General features: G+C 34.7%; 1 protein-coding gene across 11 annotated transcripts in view; it reads right to left on the bottom strand.

Moving 5' to 3' along the window:
- Obsc (Obscurin) overlaps window positions 1-17896 on the bottom strand; it is a 350811-nt gene that overhangs the window by 32909 nt on the left and 300006 nt on the right. For all 11 annotated transcript variants that reach the window (XM_072543243.1, XM_072543203.1, XM_072543216.1 and 8 more), the window contains 5 exons: window positions 13960-14338; window positions 13572-13730; window positions 7021-7265; window positions 6659-6963; window positions 1673-2027 (listed from right to left, as the gene is read on the bottom strand). In XM_072543243.1, the coding sequence (XP_072399344.1) occupies window positions 1673-2027; window positions 6659-6963; window positions 7021-7265; window positions 13572-13730; window positions 13960-14338 (1443 nt within the window). The remainder of the gene's footprint in view (window positions 1-1672; window positions 2028-6658; window positions 6964-7020; window positions 7266-13571; window positions 13731-13959; window positions 14339-17896) is intronic.

Genomic DNA, 17896 nt, shown 5'->3' with positions numbered 1-17896 from the left:
TCTTTTACTTATATAGAATATAGGACTTCTACCTAGTCGCTCTGATAGACCTGCTAGAAAGAAATACGTATAAACGAATTGTAGAAGTACTAGCCGTGAAATACGTGACATCAAATCTCAACTGTCTTTCTATACCTTTATTTACTAGTATTTTAAGTATAAGAAACCAGTTAACGAAAGTTTCTTCCATTAATGAATCGATATGTCGTGTAATGCAATTTTATGATTCCACATGATTCCACATGTCGGTCCATTCATCGTCTGCTTGCGTTGAAAACTGTAGAAGGCACAGATTTAGGTAAAAATAAATTTTGGTTTTGAACACCTAGAAATCGTCAGATTTCTACTTTTTGTTCTCTTACTTATATTTATTGGGCTAGATTTAAGCCTTTTAAGAAGCAGACTCATTGATACCGTACGTACACAGTCAATTACCTTATGTGGTCTAGCATTCTATAGAAGTTGAAATTATTGAATAATTTTACACACGTCGGATCTGATTACAAGATCCCAACATTCACTATTAAAATATTAAAAATTAAAAAAAAAACAAACTAATATATTTTTTAATGGTTTCAACGTTGGGAAACCTTATAAATTACAACATTAGAAATTCTAAGATTTCCTACTTGGCGAAACTGAATTCAAATTGTTATCACTGCGTTTTCTAAAACTTGTAACACAGACATATTGATATCTTAATTAGTTGACAAGGGAATCTACAATTTACATTCCACATGTCGTTCATCACGGCAAAAATTCTTAGTGAATTTATTTTCTAGTACTCGAAGCCGAGTAAAGAAAACAGAAAGACGGTTTTAGATTTAATTTTAAAGGAGGGCATCTGCCATCCACTTATACGTAGTCCAACCTTATTCGGTATCATCAGAGCGTCTAATGCATTAAAAAATCCTAAGATTACCTAAGATTTCTAATGTTGTTATTAGATGGCGTTGTAATGTCTGTAAATAATTATTTTTAAAATTATTGAAATATGACGGGAGAGATTTAATTTCAATTCAGAGCATGCATATGATGTTCTGATGATACCTAATCAGGTTGAAATACGGATTGAAATCCGTATAAGCGGATGGCAGATGCCCGGCATTAAAATTAAATCTAAAACCTTCTTTCTGTCTTATAAATTACATACTAATAATAATATTCATTTAGATATTGCTTCTTTATATTTTAATTTTTTTATATATAAGGAATAGTTTACATCTCTAAAGTGTAAGAAGCACATATAACTTTTAAAAGTAAGGGTAAGATAGGCTTAATCCCAAATTTTTATGAAAATTTATGTTATTTGAAAGAATTGCTAGTAATATTATTTTTAACTGTCAAAAATTGGACTCGGTATCAAAAGTATATCTTAATAATATGGTACAGACTCGGCTCAAATCGAAGAATAAAAGTGTAGAAACGTTAATCTAGTTATTTTGTAGCCACATTCTCTTTAATTTAACTCGAAATGTTGACCTAAATAGCGAAACTTCATTAAAAATATTATTCCATTAATTTTTATTTTATACATTTTTTAGTACTCTTAGTGACTTTTATTTATTTATTACCTCGTTGCAGTACTCCACTTTACACTAGTTTCTAGATAAATCTTTTATTTTCAATAACAATGACTTAATAAACATATAATTTGAATTAAAAAAATTACCTGTGTGTGATTGCATATGGCGATGGGTCGCTGATTCCATATTTATTTTCCACCCTAACTCTGAACTTGTAATCTCTGAACGGTTCCAAATTCCTAACTCCACACGTACAACTTCTGATACCAGATCTTACTGTGAACCAATCACCAGAAGGTAGTTCGCACATCTCCAATTGGTAAGTAACAGGCACTCGTGGACCTGAAGGAATCGATGGGTTCCAAGACAAAGTACAATGTCTGTCTGTCATTTGAGAAATAATGGGAGGATCTGATATGGGCATTGGAGCGCCGCTCTTCTTGTACTTGTCGAAATCCGTGTATTGGTCTGTGATTGGGCGCTTAGGTTTAGGTTCTAGTCCTACAAACAAGAAATGTTTAGCATTTAATCAATTTCTTTATAATTTTAAACTGATTTGGGATTTATATGGAGATATTTTGGGGAAATTGGCGGAAAAATGTCGAAATATGAAAAGAACATCGGGATGTAGTGCCCTATGTATAGTGTATAGAATAATAGATAATCTACCGTTTTTATGTTTATGTTTTATAAGATCGGCTACTAGTTTTCTGAGCCAGAGCGCATAAGTTCGATTTTCTGCACCAACAACGACATTTTAATTTCTTACACTAATACGAGCTGCCAGCGAGCATCGAAGGGCACGTAAAGCCGTCAGTGTCACTGGACTAGTGTGCAGCGACACTGATTTCATGAAACAGGGTTAAAGATGCAATTGGCTCCCGATCAATCCGAAAGAATTTTCTCGGCAAAAATTTGATATATTATTCTGATTACAAGCGAGGTAAATGATTCATTTGTTTATACACCTGTCGTATTTGTTTGTTTATCACATTTTTAAGGTCCACGTTAACGATTAATCAGAGTTTTGGTAGGTCAGGTAGAAAGCCAGTTAGTTACAAATACAGTTAGAGAGAGTTTAGATAAATATGTGTAATACAGTTGATGTTTAAGTTTAGTTTTTTTTAAGTAAATCAATCACAGGTGTTTCATTACTATTTGCAGATGATTTATTTAAAGTGAGCTGTAAGAGAAATATTTACCGTAGGCCTAAAAAAGAATGCGATACATGTGAATATTTAATGGGTACAAAGATGAAATATATTAGTACAATTAAGAAAATGACAGAAATACAGTTCCAGAAATGTATATAATCATTGTAATATTATTACATGTATATAATACACACATCAAACATTTCTAAGGAACACCACTGTTATTCCAGTTCTTTCAATAAAAACAACACTTTTTTCTAATACATATCATTCGATTTGAAAACTTGTTTTGTACAAATCAAGTTATGCCAGAATAACCCATCTATCAATTGCATTGTTTTATTAAGTCAAAAGTGATAGCGCCTCAAATTCATACGATTAAATGCTTGAGAATGTATAGAAAAAGTACTTCAAATTTTAAAGATAGGCTGTATGTACTTTAAAATTTTACTAAAACAAGATAATTGAACGCAACGACAGTTACGCAGCGTCGGCATTTAACACATATCCAAATAGTAAATGCTGTGAATATGATTAAGGCTGGTCTTTCACACGCTAATGTTGCACGCTATTTTGACGTGTCTCGGAGAGTGATTTCGCTACTATGGCAACGACATGAACAATCTGATAATATCGCTGAAAGACATGGAGGTCGGTAACGTGCAAATACTCGACAGGTTCGGTATGTGGTAGGATTAGCTTATCCAAGTGTGCATTTAACTGCCCATGAACTCTGTGGAGCCTTACAAAATACTCACAACAATATTGTATGTGACCAAACTTTGAGGAATAGATTACATGAAGCTGGCCTGCATGCCAGACGTCCTTTGAGGGTTCCCATGTCGCTGTTCTAAAAGTATAATGACACAATTGTAAAATTTTGAAAAATGACTTTATTGTGTTGGGGGGATCAAAACTGAATTTTCTATACATATTTTTAAAAATTCTTATAATTGTAATTACGAAATCACCGGTTATGGCGAAATTCGTAAGTACAATTACGATGATTTACGAATATGAAAAAAATGCAGTTTTGATCCCTTCAACATAATAAAGTCATTTTTCAAAATTTTACAGTTATGTCATTGTACTTCCGGAGCAGAGATGTTACGTCATTGAAATCGTGGACTCAGATTAAGGTATGTACCGTTCGCGTCATAAAAAACTGGTACAACTCTTATAACCGAAAATCGTGTTTTTCAAGTTGTGTAACTTGATCTTGTCACATATGTCATTCAGGACAACGTTGCCTGTTCAACGAAAATATTGTATGAAATCAGCTAGAAGGGGACAGTGTGCATCGAGCAAAAAGACAAAAGACGGAATGTAATCGTTACGAAAAATTAGAACAAAATTCATAAAAGTGACCTCTTAATATGGCGGACATATCCGGAAATGCAAAGACTCCAAATTTAAATTTTCGGACACTTATTAACAGTAGCTATAAAATATTTTTCAGAATGTGTCTTAGACGAGAAAGTTTGAATTCAATATTAACGATAATAGTCTAAAATGTGACACAATTGTTAAAAAACTTCAATATAAATAAAACTTCATGTGACAGTTGGGACAAACAATAACATAACCCAACTAAATTTGATTTCTTAAACAAGGAAAAAGACTCTCTTTCCTTGTTTAATGTGGTCTCTCAAAAGGGCACTTCCCGTCTAACAATATTCTTGCCCCCACTACCTTTACATTCCCTCTTCATAGCTTGATCGTATCTTAGAACCTGGCTGTCCTTCTATTTGCAACTGCTGCAAGTCCTGATTTGCGTTACATGCAGGATATAGCAAGGCAACATACTGCAGCAATAGTAAGAGATTGATTTAATAATAAGAATATTCCACTTTTACCGCGGCCAACACAATTGCCAGATCTTAATCACATCGAACATGTATTGAATATGCTTCAGAGACGGATTTCTCCACATCTGCATAATCTTTATACTAGACAAGGTCTTTAAGATCTTCTTATATAGGAATAGATCCTCTTGCCTCAAAACGAAATTGATAATTTAATTTTAAGCATGCCAAGGCTATGTCAAGCTGTATTTAAGGCTACTACAGGGAACAAAAATTATTAAACACATTTGTTGTTAAATTTTTATGTTCTTTATTGACTTTTATATAGTCAACAATATGAACTCAATATAAACGTTAAGAAGACAAAGCTTAGGATAATTAGCAAAAAAAGAATAACAGAAGGTCAACTCTACGTCAACCAATCCCCTGTAGAAAGAGTGACGCACTACAACTACCTCGGCACCATAATAAATGAAGAATGGACCAACAACCAGGAGATTAGAGCACGCATCGGAAAAGCTAGATCCACCTTCAATCGGATGGGGGCCTTCTTCAAGAGTCACAACCTCTCTTGATATAAATTAAGAATGCTGCGATGCTACGTCTTCTCTGTCCTTTTTTATGGTGTTGAATCGTGGACCTTGAACGAAGAGATTTGCAGAAAACTGGAAGCATTTGAGATGTGACTATATCGGAGAATGCTTAAGATCCCGTGGACTGACCGAGTCACAAATAAGGAGGTCCTCAGAAGAATGAATAAGAACCGAGAGGTACTGACCACCATCAAATCTCGAAAGTTACAGTTCTTCGGACATATTATGCGAAATAAATCCAGATATGCTCTCCTTCAAGTCATCCTACGTGGAAAAATATTTGGAAAACGAGGTCCAGGAAGAAAAAGAACATCTTGGTTAAAAAACCTCAGAATCTGATTCAATACAACATCTGTGCAGCTTTTCCGCGCTGCTGCAGATAAGATAAAGATTGCCATGATGATCGCCAACATTCGTAACGGATAGGCACATCAAGAAGAAGAATTGACTTTTATGTTAAAAATTTTCATTTAATTATTGGACTGAAACTTTCAGCTACATATATCAATTAGCTCTATATCCAACTTAATTGTCAGTAATATTTAATAGAGTACCTGTATTTCTGCAAATAGAATTAATTACTGAAACTGGTTTCTTGTGGCAAGTTAAACATTATATTTATGTGTAATTAAGCCACAATTGAAATTGATTGTAATGGACAATAAGGTTTTTAATTTTAATTACGTTTTCAAAAAATAAAATTAAGGAGTTTCTTTTACTTGTTTTTGTGTATTAGTTGTTGACTAACGCTTCTGAGTAATAATAATTCTTAATTAATTTTTATTAAAAAAAAAAAAATGGTTTTGTATACAATTTTCAGAGTGGAAGTTGAAACGTCAAAAATTATCTATCAAATGTAATTTTCCTTACATTCAATTGTTGTTGAAGCCCATATAGCTATAATATTTAGTATAATCACATTTTTCAAAATTGGTGCCATCTAACCAACTGCCTTGCATCTTTTCCTTCTCTCTAATTATCTATATAACCTTATATATTTCTATCATATCAGCGCTACATGCTATGATAGCCATTGTCTTCTAAGGTTTACTTACTTATCCTATCTCGCATCGTTCTACTCATCCATTCGATTCACTTACGAATTTTAACTCAAAGCCGCAGACCGAATTAGGATTTTATATCAGAACATTATTTATAAACTTTTTGGCGGCCTTGAGGCTCGAACCAACTGCCGCTATATCGCTTCACAATGAAGTGAGCGCTGCCAGCCTGTTAAGCTACCGAGCCGGCGTGGCGGTTAGTTATTTAATAATCAAATTATCCAGACTGATATTTTTGATGTCAATACATTTAATATTATTAACTTTTCTACCAATTTTTTGTTGACTTTTCCGTATGTAACAAAGTTAATGGTATTGCTAATAAATATTGTTTGCTGTAGTTTCATATTCTCGTATGGAACAATTGTCATACTTAAAAAATAAAGTAAACTGTCTAATAAATATTTTAGAAAATCTACGTATACTTTTTTTTGTAGCCATCGTTAAAAAAAAAAACGTATAGCTTTCATATTTCTAAATTTAACACACTGCACAAAACAAAAATCTAACTTGACTTACCCTCTTCGAATTTCAATGAGGCGTGGCAAATATCACTTCCATGCTCATTGGATATTTTACATGAATATTTCCCGAGATCATCTACATCAACTCCTGATATAGTCAGTCTGAGCAAACCAGCGGTGTCTTTATCCATTTTGATTCGCGTAGACGGGAATATTTTCTTGTCGTTATGGAACCACTCTACTGTTGGTTCTGGTATTCCGGATGCGCACGCGGTGAATTTGGCAGTCATTGCTTTGTAGAGCTCTGTATCGCCGATACGTTTAAGGAAAACCGGTGCCTCGATCCTCTTCGCAGCTTTACTAAAAATACATTAAGCGTATAGCCAATAGAAGTCAACTAACATTCTTAAAACCTACATTTCTTTCACAACCTCGACCGTTGCAGTACAATCGTCGTGGCCCTCTTGGTTAACAGCAGTAGCCCTATAGATGCCAGCGTCAGTAGGTTGGCAATCTAAAATATACAGGCAGCACAGATCACCATCTCGCTTGATGTGGTATTTGTCAGATTCTTTGATAGGTTCACCGTCTTTGGTCCACATAACTTCGGGTTGTGGTACGCCGGTAACTCTGCACGGTAGTTTGGCATCTCTATTTGGTAACTAAAAAATAAAAATGAGTAGATGAAACTAACAAATATAATGGATAAAATTCCTGTAATAACAAAGCATAATTTATCTGTAGAGTTCATTTTACCTTCGCAAACATCGTTAGATAATCCTAATAAACACTATTTGATAAAAATATTTTTGTGCTGTTTTGGCGGTTACTGAACGATTTTCGATAAATAACTTTGAAAACTCATTCTCTTTGTCTTAATCCCTATGCGGGGTCGGTATCTCTAATTACATTTCCTCACTAAGTTTCTATCTTAGGTCATACCAATATTAACTCCCTTTACGTACATGTTCTGCCTGAGCGTCTCCTAGGTCTTGTTTGGTTATTTTTTTAATATTTCCAGAAACTTGCAGATAACTTGCAGAAACTAGCAATTCTTCGTATTTGGTAATTAACATCTAGTGTTCGAAGAACATGTTCGAACTCCGTCAACCTATACTTTTTTTGCCATCTCTAGATGTCCCCTAATACACTCATTATTAATTTTGTTCATTTTTGTCACTCATCCATCTAGGCATTCTGATTTCCGCCACATGCATTCGTTGTTCCTCTTTCTTTTTAACTGCTCAGATTCGGTTTCATACATCGTAGATAACATATGATAGTTTTATGAAATTTTCCTTTCAGTATCATTGGAATCTTTCAGTTACATAATACACCAATCGCTTTCCCATTACTCTGTAATACCAATCCTAGGTACTTTTAAACTATTACTTTTCACAATTATTTCATCATCCAAATAACTCCATATTTAAACGAACATTTCATATACTCTACTTTATTTTACTCTACTCTACGTTTTTCCCCTACTACACTGTTTTGTTTTTTTTTTCCAAATCTTTTTTAGTATTTCTCTGTAGAGAAATATACTATATTTACTCTGTAGTTTCACTGTTATCTGTTATAATAACCAATAAGGAAAAATAATTACTTTTTTCATTTATTATGTGATATATGTCACGTTTGTTCTGGTTTCTTAATTATTTTATTATTCTATAACAAGGTTTTTGATTTCTTGTACTATCTCTTTCCATTTGATCGCAAAATTCTATCCATTTCTTCTTCTTTAATTCAGTTATTCAATCTTTAACTTTCTATCTTTTTATTTTATATTTGTAGTTCATAGTTTGGATTGGAAAGGTCCAAGAATAGTTACATAAATGTACAGTCTGCCACACGATAAACAAATAGAAACATCAATAAGTCTTTATTACATATTCCAGTAATAAGTCTTTTGCAGATCTTCTTCTTCTTCTTTTTTTTATATAGACATGTAGACTCTGTCTGTTTTTCAATGTACCTCCAATAAGATTTCGTATTCTTCCTGCTGATCATCTTGCTATTGGGGAACCGTCTCTTGCCGTCTTTACTAATCTATTTATTGTCATTGGTGCAGCATACGTTGTAAATCATCTTCACTTTAAGAGAGTAGTATTGCGTTGTCTGCATAGCAGATTATTTTAAGTTGTTTTTCTCCCATTTGGTATCCTTTTTTAGTTCTTACTTTTTTTATTATTTCATCCATAATCAGGTTGAACAATAGAGGACTCAGGGAATCTCCTTATCTTATCCCATTGCCAGCTTCAATAGAGTCGGTTAGTTCTTCTTCTACTGTGTTGTTTTGGTAGATATTTTCGGTCGTTTTGATTATTCCTAAAGGTATCTATCCATGCCTTATTAAGGTCCACGAAACATAGATATGCCGGTTTGTTGTATCTAATGATTTCTCTTGTACTTGCCTCATTATAAATATAACGTCGGTGCATATGATCTTCCCGACTTAAAACCTTGCTGTTCTTCTGCTAGTATTATAATTTCATTCAGTTTATTTATTATCACTTTGGTTGTTAATTTTAGCATTGTGTTTAATAAATTAATTCTTCTGTAATTTTCCGGGTCCGATTTGTCTTCCTTTTTGAAGAGAGGTATTAGGATGCTTGATCTCCATTCTTGAGGAATTCTCTTTTGTTCTATTATTTTTTGGATTAGTTTTAATAGTTGTTTGGTCTGATCTGGTCCTCCGTACTTTAGGAGTTCGTTGGGTATTCTTTTGCAGATGGCGATTATAATTCAAGATACCGTCACTGGAAATCCAGAATAATAACTCCGAAAGGCGGACAATTATATATGAAAATAAAAAGCAACCATCTTAGATATGTACTGTTTGACATTGAAAATAGAACACTCAGTAAACCTAAATATATTTTAATATTTTTTTGGTAATAAAATGAGTACATATAGTATATTAATTGATTAAAGTTTCTCCGCTAGCAATTGGAGTAGTTCATAAATTTAAAATTCGGTAATGAATTGGAGCACATCTTCAGGTAATGCACTCCTCTACTCTGTAATGGATGCTTTAAATAAGTTGCTCGATATCTTCCTGCAGTAAAGAGGTCCAAACAGCCTGAATTCCATTTCGAAGGTGCTGTATCGGCGGAGCAGAGAATTTGCCCGACCTTCTGCCTATCAGATCCCATACATGTTCAATCAGAGAAAGATCTGGTGATCTTACTGGCTATGGAAGAACGGTGACATTAGCTTAACGAAGAAACGTTAAAGTGACAGTTGTAGTGTGGGACTTGGGATTATCTTGCTGCAAACTAGGGTTATCTAGTTCCTGTAGACAGGGCTCCAAGCTATTTTGAAGTACTCACCTTTCTTATCGTCTTTGACCATCGTTGACCCACAAACAGAATCAAGATTCGTCACTATATACAATCAGGTTCTATTTATGGTCGCTCTCCTACCGTTCTTGGCACCACTGCAGTCTCGCTTCTTTATGGCTTTCGGTTAAGGCAAGATGTGGGGTAGTCGGGAGTATTGAAGACCAAAAGACCTTGTTCTCCATTAAATTGATCTCATAGCGAGTTGTTGTAGCAAAATCAGGTTGCTGTAGCAGTCATTCATTGATTGCCAATTTATCTAGTGGTACTGAAGTGGTACTAAAGAGCATTTACTATAAGTAGGTGTTCTTCACGGTCACTGGTTCTGCAAACTTCTCTGGTATGTTTGCGATGTTGGTGTCTTTGTTTTTTCCGTTAAAATATTCCAAGATCGCATTATAGTAGACGCATTTCTACCAACTCCCGCATTTCTATTATCCGTCTCCTTCCGAAATCACATAGAAGGTGAACATTATTGCGTTGACGTATTCGAGGAATTGAAAAAATTAATATTTTGAAAGTAGCATCAAGAATAAAACTCACACTAAACGCCAAATAACATTAAGAATGATAAATAGTTATATTTTTTTAATGACAAGCAAGAGCTCCCAGATTCCTTTTCAGATTATTACGTAACTAATCATTTAATGCATTATATAAATCAAGTTTATTACCAAAAAATTAATTACGTTTAAGGGGCATTTTATTTTTAATGTTGGGTAGTATATAGCAACGAGTAAAACAATAAAGTAATAAATACACGGATTGGAGCAAATTTTGGAACCTTTTTATATCAGATCGGACATAAAAATAACTTTGGGAAGTAATAGCTAGATTGATCAAGCTGTACAACAATTTACTAAAACAATGCAAGAAATGTTCTGGATGTCCCACATTAAAAACTGATATTAAACAAACAGCATAAATAACCTAATCAAGATAAAGAAAACATCGCAGAAAAGCAAAGACCGATGTCAACATGATAACGATCACGTGCTACTAAGGATTAAACTAGAATAAACCAAGCTAAAGCAAGATTCAAAACTCTATTAAATAAGCATAACAATTATAGTGTTCATTGTTCATCGTTTTCAGCGATTTAGCCCTTCTATTCAATTAGATATTGTACGCTCAGTAAAGAGCAAGCTCCAGACTACAACCTAAATATAGGAAACGAGATTTAACTGTTTTTATAATTTTAATATTAATTTGAGGTACCCTTGGAAGCATTCACTACTAAGAAAGTTCATTAAAAAGTACAAACGAAACTCAAACCTAAAAAGTACTTCTCAGAACGCCAAATAATACCCAATCACCATTCCGGATTGTAAATACTCCCAACATTCCGGTAAATACACCCAAATATTTGACACATAAGAAAATCATCGTAGCAGCCTAGCAAAGAACCTTATGGGGTCAGAAATAAACCAAAGATTAAAGCGACACAACCCTCATGGCCTTCCAATGAATTTTTATTTTACTGATGTATTTTTATGTAGGTCTTAAGCTCACAAATATTTTTTTAAATTATAAATCTGTAAGAAATTGTGACACTTTCGTTTTGTATCACTTTAGTTATTTTATTATTATTAGGTATATTATATTATATATATTATATATTATTATATTATAATTATTAATTAATTTATAGAATGTAATTGTATTAATTATACAAATATGTGTTTGTTTGTATTCTTCTTCAATGGCACTACAGGCCAAATCAAGCCTTGACCTCATACAACTAAGCCTTAAATCGTGGTAGTTCCTCGCCGATCTAATCCAGGTTCTCACGTCTAGCAAATTTTGCGCGTCCACAACTACTTCATGCTCTCACCTTTTCCATGGCCATACATTTGGTCTTGTGCCGTGCAATATTCTATCTAGGGCTCTTTTCGGCAATATTTCGGCTTCCATTCTCACTACATGACCAACCCATCGAAGTTTCTGAAGTTTAAAACGAATTCTGAGATCGGTGCCTCTTTAAACAATTGGTAGAGTTCATGGTTGTACCTGGATTTCCATACTTCGTTTTCATTAATATCCAAATATATTCCTTAGGTCCTTGCCTTCAAAGACTTCCAATTTTCTTTTTGTGTTTTCTGTTATCACCTATGTCTCGCATCTATAACATACTATTGGTCTGATAATAGTTTTGTAGACCCTGATTTTCGATCTCCAGTGTGTGATTTTGGAGCAGAACACATGGGCGAGTGAAAATAAGCTTTGCTTCCGTTTACTATTATTCTTTGAATTTTCGTTTCTTTTCGAATGTAACTCCCAGATATGTGAAACTTTCTACAGTTTCAATATCGTTCCCTAATTCAACTGTGCGTATGTTTCCCCTGGCTCTTGCCTATGTTAGCTTTCTTGTCTTTTGAATATTTGATTCTAGTCCGGTTTCTTTTGCCTCTGTTTTAATTACGAATATATTTGTGCCGTCCCTTCCGGTCTGCGAGACTTAATCCGTCGGCGCCTGCATGTCTTCTTGCTTTACTTCCTTTGATCAATGAAACATTCTCAGTGAGCTTATTTTGTATTCTGACAGTTGTTGTAGACGAGTCTATTGTTGCGTTTTAGTCGGATGTATTTTGGGAGATGTTAAAGCTATGCAGTATTTGATTTAACTTTTGTTTATTAATTGAGCCGTAGGCCTGTTTAAAATCTTTGAATATGCTGTAGACGTCAATGTCGTATTACCACGATAATTTTCGCATTTTAGTTTATTCCTTTTTATATATTGTGTATATAATGCCTATTTTCCAGTCGCTAGAGATCTTTTTATCATTCCAAATCTTGTTTATAAGCATATGCATTTGTTCTACTAGATGCTCTCCACCTAATTTATATAGCTCAGAGAAGATGTTCTCAATACCGGGAGACCTGTTATTCTTTTGTGCTCATCTTGCTTATTTTACCCTTTCCATCGTCTGGAGTAATATATTTTCGGTGTTTCTCCCAATTTAATGGATGTCCATATGCTCTTCCTTTTCTTGAGTCCCTAAAAGAGTTTGAAAATAGTTTCCAGATTGATTTTATTTATTTTGAATCGCTAGTTATCTGCCTTCTTGAGTTCTGCATATATTTGTTCGGGGTTTGTACTCTTCTCTTAAATTGCGTAGATATTTATACGCCTGGCTTATATCGTTGGTTTGAAAATTTTCTTCCATTTTCTGTATATTACCGCTTTCGTATTTTCTTTTCTCTGTTCGTCATATTTTATCGGCCCTCAGTCTTGCATCTTCGTAGATTGCTCTCATTTCTCTGGTTCTTCTTTTCATGTACTTCTTATGTTTTTGATTTCTTTTCAACAATTGAACCATTTTCTTTTTTTTATTATTTGTATCTATGATCTTTTTTGATGCGTCACTTACGTTTGTTTTGATTTTTTCTTAATGTTCTTCAGTGCCTAGACTGCCTTAATTTCTCAGTGTTTGTGTTATTTCTGTCTTATAGTTCTTTGATATCTTGTCTCAATTTTTGTATTTCTATTTGTTTCTGTTTATCTCTCATGTTTCTCTAATTCTGCATCTATATTTTATATCTATATTTTTTTATATTTTCAACCAGTTGAAATAAGATAAAACAGGTTTTTGTTAAAACTGCTCATATAGTGAACATACTTACTTGTTGAAGATCAGTGAATCTCTGGGTAAATGATGGAGCCATGAATACTTTTCTTACTGTAGCTTTTCCTTGTGTTGTATCCGCACCCAATGGATTAATGATCTTGACTCCATATACTCCAGCATCTGATGGTACAGCTTTATCGATTTTTAAACCAACCTGAAAATAAAGAATTTTGTGAATATGTGATAAGAGGATAACAAATAGATACGTAAAACAATATATATATATATATATATATATATATATATATAAAATCTAAACTTTTATAAAAAATACAATGGATGCGATGAGAGGAAGAGGTGGAATAAAGCATAAGAAAGAACTAAGAAAATTATTGGGAAACACACCAAAAATTGTAAAAGATAAAACATAGTGGGACACTTACCCGTCTGCCATCACAAGTCATCAGAACCCTTTCGGACGGCAAAAGTGGTTCTCCGTCTTTGGTCCATTCTGCGCTAGGTATCGGATTTCCTGTAAACGGAGCTTCAATCACCAGAGGTTGACCTTCATCGGTGATCACATCTTTAATGGAATGTAGGAACAGAGCTCTCTCTTCTGGTTCTCCTGGTTTAGCAGCTTCTTTCACCGTCAGAGCAGCTGAAGTGTCAGCTTCTCCGGCTTCGTTCGAGGCTACAGCTTTGTATGTAAGAGCATCACGAGCGATGTCTGCGCAGTCTAGGAAAAGAGCGCTGGAACCGTCGGGTTGTTCGATAACTTTAATGTGTTTTTTGTCAGAAATAACCTCTGCACCATTTCGGAACCTAAAATTTGTGTAAGAATAATATTTACAATAATGTTATATAAGAATAACGTAAAAACTTATTTTGATACGTTTCATTAGTTATTAATTTATTTAAGAATATTTTCATACGACTACGGCTATAAGATGAATTATACATACTGGACGACAGATAAGATATCATAAAATTGATAATGTAAAGAATAAAAGTAAAATTACAGACAGAAACAAGGCAATCCATTACAAATATGGCCACGAACAAAGTCTAATAGTATTAATAAAACCAATAAGATGCAAACTTAAGATTTAAAACCAGATGGTAGAATAAGTGATTATCGTAAACTGACACAATATGGAAAAACGAACACCTGAAAATAGAAACAAAAACGCGCATACCTAAATCTGAAATCCGGCCTATCATGAGAAATACTGAAGAACTTAAACTATTGAAACAACAGAAAAAACATTGATGGACAAAACAAGGAGTAATGAGATCAGAAATACGTGCAGGCTAGATTTTATAAGACCGAGTGAGAACTGTGAGCAAAACATACGGACTAGACCTTAATATTAAGAAAACTAAATTCATGGTTGTCAGCCATGCAAATTTAGATCCCGGGGCACTAATGGCTGGTAGCGAAGAGATCCAGAGAGTCGACATATTCACTTACCTCGGAACTACCCTCAACTCACAATGGGACTACGCTCAAGAGATTAGATCCAGAATTGGAATGGCACGGTTTACATTTATCAAGTTGAGATCCTTGCTGTGCTGCAGTGATCTCAGCTTGGGAACCAAGATGCGGATAGTGAGGTGCTACATTCTTCCCGTGTTACTATATGGAGTTGAAGCCTGGACACTGACGCAAGCCACAGAATAGTGGATTGAAGCCTTAGAGATGTGGATCTACAGGAGGATACTAAAAATATCGTATGTGGACCATGTCACCAACGTTGAGGTCCTACAGCGCGTGATAAAAGAAAAAGAAGTGCTTCATTTAGTGTAACAAAGCTTGAGTACCTCGGCCACGTGATACGGAACGAAGAAAAATATCGAATTCTTCAACTCGTTACGCAGGGTAAAGTATTTGGCAGGAGAGGACCGGGACGCCGTCGTATCTCGTGATTGAAAAACCTCCGACAATGGTTTGGGATGACCTTCGCGGAGCTGTTTCGCAGAGCAGTCAACAAAACCACGATAGCCTTGATAATCGCCAACATCCGGAACGGATAAGGCACTAAACAAGAAAAAGAAGAAGAAGAAGAAGAAGAAGCAGATTTTATAAATCATGGGTGCAAGATAGAAAGAAAGAATGCAACAAATACATTAATAGATCGGCACAAGGCGGAATAATTAGAAAGAATAGTCCAAGACAAATTAATAATCCAAAGAAGAAGCACGCATCATCCTAGAAAGGGATGAGAGTATTCCAACAGCATGCATAAAAATCAATCAGCGTTAGAAAAGTGAAGAAGGCAAATATCTAGAATAAGAATAGACATGAATAGTATCAAAATATTACACATAAAATAGAGCAAGTAGTTGTAGCGAGTGATGACGAGAACATCGACTACATATTCAGAAAATTAAAGACAGAATACGAAAAGTGGGTTCTTCGAAGGAAAAGCATAAATAATAGAACATACATAAAAAATTGAAGCACTTGAAATAGATTATCTAAGGAGAGCGTGTGGTAAATCCAAAAACGATCATATGAGAAATGAAGGAAGACAAATACTATATATTCCACTGTAGACAGGCTTGAAATTAAATAACCTAGTGTGGTGTGGTCACATAAAACGAATGGACGAAGGCGAAGGCAAGAAATATATTATATGCCATATCAAAGAAAAAGAAAAGAAAGGGCATCAATTGCCTTGAAAGGAAATATAAGACATATTGAGGTCTCAATAAAAGAGATGACGGCATACGGTTACCTTCGACTTGGAGACCTCTTATAAAGAAAATATCGTCCGCTTCACTCGTCAATCAAAATCCTACTGTCAGAAAGGTCCGCACCAACCCCTGCGCCAATTCCCGCGCCAATCCCCACGCTCTCCTATACGCCAATCTCCGCCCAAAAAACGTCACCATCGATTGTATAAATGAACCGTCCTCTGTTTCCAGTACCAGTAATGCATTAGTTAGTGATCAGTGTACTAGTGTCTGGGAGCTCGGGAAACTGGGCGGTTAGTAAATTAAACCTAAAGTAAGATTAATACAATTCCAAAAATTATGGAAGACTTCGAGACTCGAGCACTATCTACATCAATGCTTATACCCACATGTTGGCTGGGATATGTTGACGATGCACTCGTCCTTTGGTTCCACGACAGAGATGGTTTAGGGTCTTTTCAGACCAATCTGAATGGTATACGTCCTAGTATCCAGTTCACGATGGAGATGGAAACTGATTCATCCCTATCGTATCTCGACGTTATCATAAAGAAAACCAATCCCAAGGTTTTCATCACCCTGTTTATCGAAAATCCACCCATACCAATCGTTACTTGCATGTCAAATCTCATCATTCACCTTCACAAATTAATTCAGTCATTAATACCCTTGTGTCCAGATCAATACGCCTTTGCTATGACGCAAGTAGATCCGCTGAGCTCTCTAGTTTTAAAGAAGCTCTCTTCCAAAAGGGTTATTACAAAAATTTCATCAATAGGAGCATCCACAGACATCAATCTCACACTAAATCTCAATCTAAAGACTCAGATATTCATCATACGAAAGATTTTCTTCCTTACATCAAAGGTGTCACTGACAAAATCGACAAAATTCTTAAATCATGAGGAATAAAGACAATATTTACCCCCCAACAAAAACTTTCATCTCTTATCCGATCAATCAAAGACAACGTTCCAAATGCAAAACACGAAGTTGAAATTCTTTGTGCAGACTGCCCCCGATCTTATATAGGCCAAGCAAATCGTAGAATCCAAAATAGGATTTATGAACATTCCATTTCTGTTCGCAATTCTGCTTCAATTTCTTCTCTAGGTCAACACAATTTTCATACAGGTCACAAAATCCAGAACCATAGCCCCCATTTGCTTCTATAAACCAAAAACTATCCGAGAAGTCATAGATATTGATAAAAAGACCTCTCATACAGAAAATATCGGTATGTACACCCTCCAATCAAAATTTATAACACCAACCCACACGCAAACCACGTCACCTGCGACGGTGTAAATGCTGTGCTCAGTAGCAGTAGTGCAGTGATTAGTGATCAGTGTAATAGTATCTGAGGGCTCGGGAGACTGAGACCCAGAAAGCCCTAAAGAAGACATCAGGGAGGATGTCGAAATCTCTGCGCGGTATTAATTGGCGCGGTTCATTTCGGAAGCCTGTTGAGTTTGAGGAATTCATATTTGTAATAGTATTAATACGTATATATTCCAACAAAATAAGAAGCAACGTTTAACAAATATGCGTTTAACAAATAAAAGAAGAAGTAGATTTTCTGTTGGTGACTCAATTATATCTAGCTTCAACCATTTGTTAAGAGTTGTTTTTTTTTACGTAGACAGAATCATAAACGTATTAGTAATAACAATGATAGCGATT

The sequence above is a fragment of the Diabrotica undecimpunctata genome, chromosome 1 (assembly GCF_040954645.1).
Source record: "Diabrotica undecimpunctata isolate CICGRU chromosome 1, icDiaUnde3, whole genome shotgun sequence".
NCBI classification, from domain to species: Eukaryota; Metazoa; Arthropoda; class Insecta; order Coleoptera; family Chrysomelidae; genus Diabrotica; species Diabrotica undecimpunctata.
This window is presented reverse-complemented; position numbering and strand designations above follow the sequence as displayed.